This window comes from Leucoraja erinacea, chromosome 10, assembly GCF_028641065.1.
Source record: "Leucoraja erinacea ecotype New England chromosome 10, Leri_hhj_1, whole genome shotgun sequence".
In the NCBI taxonomy this organism is placed as follows: Eukaryota; Metazoa; Chordata; class Chondrichthyes; order Rajiformes; family Rajidae; genus Leucoraja; species Leucoraja erinaceus.
In genome coordinates, this window is record NC_073386.1 from 55176709 (window position 1) to 55188817 (window position 12109).

At 46.5% G+C, this 12109-nt stretch overlaps 1 protein-coding gene across 1 annotated transcript in view; it reads right to left on the minus strand.

Moving 5' to 3' along the window:
* LOC129700660 (vascular cell adhesion protein 1-like) overlaps positions 1–12109 on the minus strand; it is a 39973-nt gene that overhangs the window by 14250 nt on the left and 13614 nt on the right. Inside the window, exons 6-7 of the mRNA XM_055641240.1 lie at positions 8680–8876; positions 5754–6009 (exon numbers count right to left, since the gene is read on the minus strand). Coding sequence (XP_055497215.1) covers positions 5754–6009; positions 8680–8876 — 453 coding nt within the window. The remainder of the gene's footprint in view (positions 1–5753; positions 6010–8679; positions 8877–12109) is intronic.

A 12109-nucleotide genomic window follows, 5' to 3' on the forward strand; every position in this document is an offset into this window, starting at 1 on the left:
ATCATAGATACCGAATTTGGTTACCACAAGTGACAGCAGGATTTTTATTAGTGAGGCAAGTGGGCTAAGGAATGGTTAATTAAATTTAGTGCAGGTAAGTGTTTCATTAGGGGAAGTCAAACCAGGGCAGGACCTTCACTGTGAATGGTGGTCCCTGGAAAGTATTGTAGAGCAAAGGAATCTATGAGTGCTGGGATATAGTTCCCTGCAAGTGTCGTCACAGATAGATCAGGTGGTCAAGAAGGCTTTCGGTACAATGGCCTTCATCAGTCACAGTAATGAGTACAGAAGTTGGGATAGACCTGAAGAAGGCATAGACTATTTTCTAAATGGGGAGAGAATCCAGAAATTGAAGGTGCAAAGGGATGGAGCAGGATTCCCAAAAAGTTAAACTGCAAGTTGAATCAGTAGTAAAGAAAGCTAGCATTTATTATAAGAGGGCTTGTATACACAAATAGGGACGTAATGCTGAGGCTCTATAAGGCGCTGGTAAGGTCGCATTTGGAATATTGTGAGCAATTTTGGTCACCATATGTGAGGAAGGATGTGCTGGCTCTAGAGTAGGACCAGAGGAGGTTCACAAGAATGATCCCAGTAATGAGTAGGTTAACCTATGATGAGCATTTGACGGCACTGGGCCTGTACTCACTGGAATTTAGATGAGGGGAGGATCTCATTGAAACATACAGAATAGTGAAAGGCTTGGATAGAGTGGATGTGGAGAGGATGTTTCCACTAGTGGGAGAGTCTAGGACTAGAGGTCACAGCCTCAGAATTAAGGGACGTTCTTTTAGGAAGGAGATGAGGGGAAATCTATTTCGTCAGAGTTTTATCAATCTGTGGAATTCTTTGCCACAGAAGGCACAACCTTTGAATCCATCACTGAATTTTGCTGTTGCTGCACCAACCTCTCCTCCCCACCCCCACCTGCATCAATAATCTCTATACTTATAAAACTCTGATCTTGGGTCTTATTTGGGTGTGTGTTTGTGTGTAATCACATCTTTGCAAAAAAAATTCCAGTAGACATATTTCCCCTGGAGTGCAAAATCGCCTTATCTGCAAATTTCATGCTTTATTTGTCGAGTAATTAATGAAAATGTTCAAAAATCTGACAAAACATTTAATTTAATAATGACTGTCTTTCGCTGATGATGTCATAATGGGTCTGCAAGCCTTTTTCCTTGCGCTGCAAGTGACGTCACCTCCCAAAAATTCCCTCCTCCCCCCCCGTCATTCAAAAGACGGAGATGAAGTCGGCCCTGGATTGAAGGTCATAGCTGTAGACTGCAGCATACCAACTTGTGTTCCTTTGGTCGATGCCTGCCCACCCACCCGCTTGCCCGCCCGCCCCGTCACTGCCTCGCCCCCACGCTGCCTAGCTCGGCGCAGGGTAGGGAGGTTGCTGTTATTCTCTGCCTCTGTAGCTGCCCTCTCTCTGCCTCTGCCCTCTGCCTCTGCCCGCTAGCTCTGTAGCTGCCCTCTCTCTGCCTCTGCCCTCAGTCCTCTACCTCCTTCCCTCTGCCCTTGCCCTCTGCCCCTGGACTCTGCCCTCTGTCTCTGCCCCTGCCCTCTCTACACCCCTCCCTCTCTCTCTCTCTAGCTGGGAGCATTGGCTTGTTTGAAGTTGAAAGGCTATCTACTTACTATACTGCAAATCTCTGTGGCTTGGGAGCTTTGGCTTGAAGTTGAAAGGCAATCATTCTTACTGCTCAGATGGTGGCTTTGGGTGCTTTGGCTTGAAGTTGACAAAAGAGATATTAAAAAATCACCATTCTCTCTGCTGCACCTGCTGGAGGGAGGGGGAGGGACTATAAAACCAGGAAGTGGTGTGCCTCAATCAGTCTCTGCAAGATGGATGAAGCCAATGGTCATGTCTCTATGAGCTCTGAATAACACTGAACAAATGTCTACACAACTGTGTACCCTTAATGTGGTTTGAAAATGAAAATATGGGTTGTTTGAAGTAAAAAGGCACTGCCTGCAAATGGTGGCTTGGGAGCTTTGGATTCAAGTTGAAAGGCACTACTTACTGCAAATGGTGGCGGGTGATTTGCTTGAAGTTGAAAGGCACTACTTACTGCACATGGTGGCTTGGGTGCTTTGGCTTGATGTTGAAAGGCACTACTTACTGCAAATGGTGGCATGAAGTTGAAAGGCACTACTTACTGCAAATGGTGGCATGGGTGCATTGGCTTGAAGTTGAAAGGCACTACTTACTGCAAATGGTGGCTTGGCAGCTTTGGCTTGAAGTTGAAAGGCAATTCTTACTGCAAATGGTGGCTTGGGTGCTTTGGCTTGAAGTTGAATTGCACTATTTACTGCAAATTGTGGCTTAGGAGCTTTGGCTTGAAGTTGAAAGGTAATTCTTACTGCAAATGGTGGCTTGGGAGCTTTGGCTTGAAGTTTAAAAAAAATCACCATTCTCTCTGCTGCACCTACTGGAGGGGAAGGACTATAAAACCAGGAAGTGGTGTGCCTCAGTCTCTGCAAGATGGATGAAGCCAATGGTCACGTCTCTATGAGCTCTGAATAACACTGAACAAATGTCTACACAACTGTGTACCCTTAATGTGGTTTGAAAATGAAAATATGGGTTGTTTGAAGTAAAAAGGCACTGCCTGCAAATGGGTGTTTGGGTGCTTTGGCTTGAAGTTGAAAGGCACTTCTTACTGAAAATGGTGGCTTGGATGCTTTGGCTTGTAGTTGAAAGGCCCTACTTACTGCAAATGGTGGCATGAAGTTGAAAGGTACTACTTACTGCAAATGGTGGCTTGGGTGCTTTAGCTTGAAGTTGATAGGCACTACTTACTGTTATGATGGTGGCTTGGGTGCTTTGGCTTGAAGTTAAAAGGCACGACTGCAAATGCACTTACTTCCTGTTTGCACTGTATATTGATTTTAGATAAAATGCTACCACTTATGGCTGTGATTTTTGGCCATCTTACTCAGTCCCCCCTCTGCTGTGCAGGTGCAGATAATGCTTCCCATCAATGAAAAATAAAAGTGTTAGTGTTTAAAAATTGTTGAGAATCTCTCTCCTGTCAATCACGCCCTGAAAGCCGCACCCCTTCCGGTGGGAGCTGGGAGGGATTTTAAAACCCGGAAGTGTGGGTGTGGCTCAGTCTCTGCAAGATGGGGGAGGGAGAAGTCACGACTGTCTGAGCTGTGAATCAACTGAACACTCTGAATGTCTACTGAACTGTGAGTTTGGTGTTTTGTGTGGTTTTATGGTGGTTTCACCCTGCATGAAATGGTATGAAGCTGCATTTGAATTTTGGTGGCCTTCGACCCTGCTTGAAGTGGTATGAAACTGCACTTGAATTTGGTGGCCTTGCACCCTGCTGAAAGTGGTAAGAAACGTGGATTTGAATTTGGTGGCCTTGCACCCTGCTTGAAATGGAATTTCAAGGAATAGTCATGAGTCAACTGCCAGCCCACCAGCCGTGCGTGAGCTGCCAGCAGATCAGGCTTGAGGGACTGAGCTGCCACCCCAAGAATCCATACCAGCACTCCAGAAAGCCCCCCCACTACCACCAATATTGGAATTGGTGGAGAGGTGGAATATTGCGTCGGGGGACCAGCCCTCCCGTGTGAACATGGGACCCAACGGGTCCCACTTAGTCTAGTCTATATTACTAAATCTCTGATCTTGACCGCTTTTGGCCGACTGTGCTGCGATTTTCGATAGAACGCCGCCACCTACGGCCGTCATGTTTGGCCACCTCGCTCAGAGCCCCCCTCCGCCATATCAGTGTGGAGGATTTTTTCTGTCGATGACAAATTAGAGGGATATTAATGTTTTTACAAAATTCCCCATTCTCTCTGCTGCCCCCACTGGCGGCAGGGGGAGGGACTATAAAACCAGGAAGCGTCTCTGCCAGACCAGGAAGCGAGAGGGTCACAGTTCTCTGAGCTGCGAATAACACTGAACGCACGTCTAATCCACGGTGAGTCCCCTCGATGCGCCTGTAAAGTGGCTGCAGTCCTTTTTAAAAAGTTGGTGTTCACAAAATGAATTTTGTTTGTTGGGTGTCTGCAGCCCAATTGCCTTGCCTTGGCTTTTAAAATCGTTGCAGGGAGGGATTATAAAACCCAGAAGTGTGGGTGTGGCTCAGTCTCTGCAAGATGGGGGAGGGAGAAGACTCGACTGTCTGAGCTGTGAATCAACTGAACTGTGAGTGTCTACTGAACTGTGTGTGGTTTACATGTGGTGTTTTGTGTGGTTTAATGGTGGTTTCCCCCTGCTTGAAATGGTGTGAAACTGCATTTGAATGTGGCCTTGCACCCTGGCATGAAATGGTATGAAACTGCATTTAAATTGGGTGGCCTTGAGCCTTGCATGAAATGGTAGGAAACTGCACTTGAATTTGGTGGCCTTGCATCCTGCTTGAAATGGCATGAAACAGCACTAGCATTTGGTGGCTTTGCACCCTGCTTGAAGTGGCATGAAACTGCACTTGAATATGGTGGCCTTGCACCCTGCTTGAAGTGGTCAGAAACTACATTTGAATTTGGTGGCCCTGCACCATGCTTGAAGTGGTAGGAAAGTGCACTTGAATTTGGTGGCCTTGCACCCTGCGTGAAGTGGCAGGAAACTGCACTTGAGTTTGGTGGCCCTGCACCATGCTTGAAGTGGTAGGAAACTGCATTTGAATTTGGTGGCCCTGCCCCATGCATGAAGTGGTATGAAACTGCACTTGAATTTGGTGGCCTTGCACCCTGCTTGGCATGGAATTTCAAGGAATAGCCGTGTCAACTGCCAGCCCACCAGCCGTGAGTGAGCTGCCAGCACATCAGGCTTTAGTGACTGAGCTGCCACACCAAGAATCCATTTGGCCCCCAATGTCCCTACTAGCCCCCTAGAAACCAGTCCCTTCAGCCCACAACACCCATACTAGCACTCCAGAACCCCCCCACACGGGTCCAACTTAGGCTAGTACCCTATAAAGATAGGCCTCATTAAAAACTGGAGGTAAATCCCAGCTGTGAAAGGTTGCACAATGCCTGTTGCTGCACAGTAACATCAAATCTGGAATTAAAGTCGAACAAAATGCCTGTATCAAATTCCACACGCAGATTACTTGAATTTGCTTATTAATTCCCATGTGATATTGAGTTCCTCTCATCCACTCACCTCACCAATCTGTTGTAGAATCTAAATTCGGACCTTACTCAAGTTTTGTACAGAGATGAAATTAAAATATATATTTTACGCTGAGTAATTGTTAACAAAAAAAACCCCTTCAATGACAGAAAATAACAGGTATAAATGTAAAATAAAACAACAACTTCATTTATCCCTGAGTCTCCCATAACTCTTTACCTATTTTGACATTAAGGGCCTGTCCCACTTAGGTGATTTTTTTGGCGTCTGCTAGCAACTGTCATAATGGTCGCCGAAAAACCGCCAACTGGACCCCCCTACAACAATGTCTACGACAAGCTACAATAACCTAGCACCTACTCAACATCAAGCTACCGCAAGCTACCAACAGCGGGCGACCCATTAGGATGTCCACCTAAGACCACACCTACGTCCATCCGCGACCAGCTATGACAAGCTATGACCCTGTCGGCAACAACTGAAGACAACTTCAGCCAATTCAGTCGCCGGTACCCGTCGCTGGTTGAGGGAGATTGACGGAGGTAGTCGCCAATGGAATTCACCGAAGTCAGCACCGGCGACAACCTACGTCACCTGGCAACAATCTACGTCACCTGGCAACAACCCATGTCATCCTGGCGCCAACCTTGGACAACACCTACGTCAGGAGACGTCAAGCTAAGCTCATTGGCATCAAGCTCACTGTCGCCGACTGTCGACCGGAAACTGGTGTATTTTTCAAGGATTGTAAAGCTGTTGTTACTGAAGGACAGCACATTTTCACTGTTGTTCACTACTTTCTTCCAGGTGAAATTGGCTGAGGGGATGTTATGAATGGTGCAGCCAATGGTGACCTTTTCTCGCCATATATAATAATCACCATGACTTGTCAGCTCAAGTTTCTGTTCAAGGAATTAGTCACAAAAAGCTAGAAAGTCTCTCCACTCCTGTGCCAAAGGATGGCAGCAGTTAGTTACACTTTCACATACGTTGTTAAATTAAAACCCCCTCTAGTTGACATAAACGATTCTGCAACACAATTCTAAATTTAACGTGGCAGAGTTCTGCCCAGTTTATTCCTGGTCAATATTTATCACTAAACCAACATCAGTCTGAAGAAGGATCCCAGCTTGAAACGTTACCCATCCATGTTCTCCAGGGATGTTACCTGACACACTGAGTTACTCCAGAACTTTGTGTCTTGTTGTTGTTGTAAATCAACATATACAATTTGTTTTTCTTCATCATTACAACTAATTGGTTTTCCTCACATTGCTCTTTGTGAGAATGTGCTGCACCACATTTCGTTGCTTCACATGTAATAATTCAAGTTAAAATACTTTCACTTTCAGTTCCTGTAAATTTCTCATAAGTTTCCATACAAACCTTGAACCTGGAGTTTGTTGCTGTTGATCTGCCTCCCCAGAGCATTAGTGGCCTCACATTGATACAGCCCTGCATTAGCTGGCTGGACAGCACGGATTGTCAATGTCCCAGTGCCAGAGTCTATCTGAATATCTATTAGACCTCACTATCTCCATCGCAGGTGATAGACGACTGACCGACGTCCACTATAAACCCACTGACTCCCATGACTATCAGGACTGCACTTCTTCCACCCTGCTTCCTGTAAGGACGACATCCCCTACTCCCAATTCCTCCGTCCACGCCACATCTGCTCCCAGGATGAGGTGTTCCACACCAGGGCATCGGAGATGTCCGCATTCTTCAGGGAAGGGGGGTTCCCCTCTTCTATTATAGATGAGGCTCTCACCAGGATCCCTTCTATACCATGCAACTCTTCTCTCACTCCCCATCCCTCCACTTGCAACAAGGGCAGAGTCCATCCACCTTGTCCTCACCTTCCACCCAACCAGCCGTCATATACAACAAATAATCCTCCAACATTTTCGCCACCTCCAACGGGATCCCACCGCTGCCCATATCTTCCCATCTCCTCCCCCGTCTGCTTTCTGCAGAGCCCGCTCCCTCCATATCTCCCTGGTCCATTCGTCCCTTCCCCATCCAAACCCCCCCTCTCCTGACACTTTCCCTTGCAACCACAGGAAATGCTACACTTGTCGCTTTACCTCCACTCATGACTCCACTCAAGGACCCAAGCAGCCTTTCCAGGTGCGGCAGAGGTTCACCTGCACCTCCTCCAACCTCATCTATTGCATCCGCTGCTCTAGATGCCAGCTGCTTTACATCGGTGAGACCAAGCGTAGGCTTGGCGATCTCTTCGCCCAACACCTCCGCTCGGTCCGCATTAACCAACCTGATCTCCCGGTAGCTCAGCACTCCCATTCCAAATCCATCCTTTCTGTCCTGGGCCTCCTCCATGGTCAGAGTTGGGCCCATCCCAGTGGTTTGAACATTGACTTCTCCAATTTTAGGAAGGCCCTGCTTTCTCCTCCCCTCCCCAGCTCTTCCTCAGCCCACTGTCTCCACCTTTTCCTCAGCCCACTGTCTCAATTTTCTCCCCCCCCCACATGTCTGAAGAAGGGTCTCGACCCAAAATGTTGCCTATTTCCTTCGCTCCATGGATGCTGCCTCACCCACTGAGTTTCTCCAGTATTTTTGTCTATCTCTGACAGGGGGGTTGGAGTGGTTTGTGCAGCTGAACGTGACACGGTCTCCTTCCTTCACTTCGGAGGGGGTGATGGAGACAACGATGTCCCTGGGGCTACCTCCCACACGAGCGCAGCTACCTCCCAACCTCAACTACCTCCTCTAGCAGCTTGTTCCATACACCCACCACCCTTGCTGTGAAAAAGTTACCCCTCAGATTACTCTTAAATCTTTTCCCCTTCACCTTCAACCTTTGTTCTCTGGTCCTTGATTCACCTACTCTGGGCAAGAGACTCTGTGCATCTACCCGATCTATACATCCCGTGATGTCTATTAATGATTGTTACAACCATAGATTATTGCAATTTATAATGATTCAGTTCCTGTGTATTTCCCATTAATTTCCACACATACTCATATATTCGTACTTACTTTATGAGCCAAGTATATATTGTAACATACGAGGAATTTTGATTTGCCATACAGTTATACAACTAAAAAGCAATAAAAAACACAAAATACATTTTAGCATAAACATCCAGCACAGTGACTCCTCCACATTCCTCACTGTGATGGAAAGTAAAAAAAAGTTCGATCTCTTCCCTTCTTTGATCTCCAACGGTCGGGTGTCTTTCACCTTCCGTTGACGGGACGATCTTGAGTCCCGTAGCCGGCAGCAGGCCCTACGTCGGGAGATGTCAGTTCCCCGCGCCGGGCGATCGGACCCCGGGTCGGGGCTAGTCGAACATCATGTGGTTTTGGAGCTTCCCGACTTGGTCTCTCCCGAGGCTGCAAGCCCTTGATGTTAAAGTCCACAGGCTGTGGATTGGAGCATCGATGCCAGGCAAAGGATCAGCTCCGATGTCAAGTCCACGCCTCCAGCTCCACGATGTTAGGCCGCAGAGTGACCAGAGATACGACCCGGAAAACAATCGCATCTCCAGCAAGATAAGTGATTTCCCCTGACCCCACTCCCCACATAAACAAACCAGAGAACATTAACACAAATTTTTAAATAATAATAGAAATAACAAAAAAAAGACAAAAGGGGAGACTGTTGGCGAAGCTGCCATCGCGGCACCATCCGATATTGAACATTGAACCTGGAGTTTGTTGCTGTTGATCTGCTGGGTTGTGCAGTTGAATGTGACCCTGTCTCCTTCCTTCACATCGGAGAGAGTGGTGTCCCTGGGGCTACCTGAGAACAGAGGCGTGAGAAATTAATTTATTGCTAAAATAGAATATAGAGTAGAATAGTTTCTTTATTGTCATTGTAACATGAACCATGTACAACAAAATTTACAAATGTCAGCCAGTCAGTGCACCATTCAAACATTTCTAAAAGCTAACGATACATACAAGGTAAAATGTTAAAAAAAGATAAACTAAAATAAATATCATGAAAATAGCACGCATAAACACCCAACCCTACATCCTTCTGTCGATTTCACAGTGTACCACAGTCCCTTAGTATGTATCGCCCCTGCGTTCCTTGGCAGCTACATTTAGTAGTGGGGTAAAAACAGTTTTTAAGTCTGTTTGTCCTTGTCCTTGTAGATCTGTACCGTCTGCCGGACGGCAACAGTTCAAACAGGGAGTGTCCGGGGTGGAAAATGTCCTTTATAATACTCTGATGCAGCGGGAACTGTGTAAGTCCTCCAAGGTAAGGAGAGGGCAGCTGACAATCCTCTGGGCATTGTCAATGGCCCTCTGGAGCGCTTTCCTCTGAGCCGCTGGTGTACCACGCATACACAGTTTGTTAGGATGCTCTCAATGGAGCACCGATAAAAGGACAGCAGCAGTCTCCGAGTGATGTTATTCTTCCCGAGCACCCTCAGGAAGTGCAGTCTCTGCTGGACCTTTTTCAGCAGCGCAGAGGTGTTCACGCTCCACATCAGGTCCTCCTCAATATGGATTCCCAGGAAGCAGAAATCCGCCACCCTCTCCACACAGTCCCCTCTGATAATCAATGGTACCATGTCCGTTTTATTCTTCCTGAAGTCTATTATTATTTCCTTTGTCTTTAAGGTGTTGAGGAGCAGGTTATTTTCTCCACACCACACTGTCAGCTGCTCCGCCTCATCCCGGTAGGCGTACTCGTCCCCCCCGGAGATGAGTCCCACCACCGTAGTGTCATCCGCAAATTTGACAATGGTGTTGCTGTGGTGGGCTGGGGTGCAGTCATGTGTGTAGATGGTGTAGAGCAGGGGGGCTCAGTACACAGCCCTGTGGAGAGCCGGTACTGAGGCTGAGGGCCGTGGATGTGTGATGGCCCACTCTGACTCTCTGGCTGCGACCCGATAGGAAGCTATTTATCCACATGCAGGTGGAGTGTGGAAGTCCCAAGTCCCCCAGTTTGTCCCCCAGTTTGTGGGGAAGGATGGTATTAAAAGCAGAGCTGTAGTCCACAAAGAGCATCCACACGTAGCTCCCCCGCTGCTCCAGGTGGGACAGTGCAGCATGGAGAGCTGTGGCTACAGCGTCCTCTGTAGACCTATTCGCTCTGTGCGCAAACTGGTGGGGGTCAAAGCTTCGGGGCAGGAGTGATGTGATATGACCCCGGACCAGTTTTTCAAAACACTTCATCACCACTGGTGTGAGTGCGACTGGCCGGTAGTCGTTGAGGCTGGAAATGTGGGTTTTTTTGGGCAAGGGGACTATGGTTGCGGACTTCAGACAGGGTGGAACAGGTTTAGCCAAAACAGTGCAAAGAAACATAGAGTCATAGTCATAAAGTGATACATTGTTGAAACAGGCCCTTCAGTCCAACCTGCCATCATGTCCCAGCTACACTAGTCCATGTCTCTCCAAATCTGTCCTACCCATGCACCTGTCTATTAAAGGGCCTGTCCCACTGATGCGACCTTTCAGCAACTGTTTTCAACCTTCAAGCTCGAGGGCACTCGCCTGAAAAACCTCGAGCTGGATCGACCGTCAACGATAAAACCGTGAGCTGGATCGACTGACCGCACACATACATAAACACATCGCAAAGGTGGGGGCCAGGAAAGCGGGGGAGCGCGGTCTGAAATTCATACGTGTGATGAACAGGAAGGTAAAAGACGGTTGCACAGTGTACGGTAAGTCCTTTAGAGAGCGCGCGGGGGGGGGGGGGGGGGGGGGGGAAGGGGGGAGAAGAGGGAGAGAAGTGGGGGGAGAGAAGTGGGGGGAGAGACTTTTAAGAAGCTAGACAACTTATAATAAAGTTTAACATTGCCGTCGGTTTTTTTGGTCCTGAAAACTCCAATAAGCCAATTAAAATGCCCAGTCAGCGAAGGAGATTGCCTATGGCTGCCTGTAACTACATAGCAACGCCACTCCACTGCACTACGAGTTCAAAAGAATCATGCCGACCAATTTTTACATGCGGAAAATTTTTCAACATGCTGAAACATTTTCCTCAACCTAATTGAGGCTGCGAGTATGCAGGAACTTCTCTCGAGAATCTCAAGGAGAGTTCCAGTGACATCATAGGACCTCCTAGGACAACGTGTCAACCATGCTGCACGTTTGAGTTGAGGGCAAACTCTTCTAGAACTCAAGTAGAATGGGATTATATGATTAAAGTATTGCAAAAATTTCAAATGGGAGAGAACTTCATCGCATGGATAAAATTATTATATAACAAACCCACGGCTAGAATATTAACTAATAATATACTATCCACGAAATTCCAATTATCAAGGGGCAATAGACAAGGATGTTCATTATCACCGCTGTTATTTGCTCTGGTAATTGAACCTCTAGCTGAAAAAATCAGAACACACCCGGATATTTACGGTTATAATACAAAATATTCAAATAACAAAATATCTTTATACGCAGACGATGTACTACTGTATATCACAAAACCCCAAATCAGTATACCAAATATTAAAGCAAATTGAGGACTTTGGATCTTTCTCAGGATACAGAATAAACTGAAACAAAAGTGAAATTATGTCGATAAAACCGAGAGACTCAACACTACTCTTGAAATTCCCCTTTAAAATAGCCACAGAAAAATTCAAATATTTAGGAATTGATGTTACTAGAAACTATCACGCTATGTTTAACGCCAATTATAGCCCCTTACTTAAGAAACTAAATAATCTAATCAAATTCTGGAAAACGCTCCTGATGTCTTTAATAGGTCGAATAAATGCTATAAAAATGATCTTTTTACCACAAATCCTATATTTATTTCAATCAATACCTATATATCTTCCAAAAAAGTTTTTCAAAAAACTAGACTCGGACATTACAAATTTTATATGGGATTATAAATGCCACAGAATACAAAGAGCACACCTTAGTAAACCAAAAGAGATGGGTGGTCTAGCGCTTCCTAACTTCATGTACTATAATTGGGAAGTAAATATTAAAAATATGATTCACCTGCTGGACAATTCTGCCCAGCAGGTGGACTGGATTGTAATGGAGAGAGAGGAC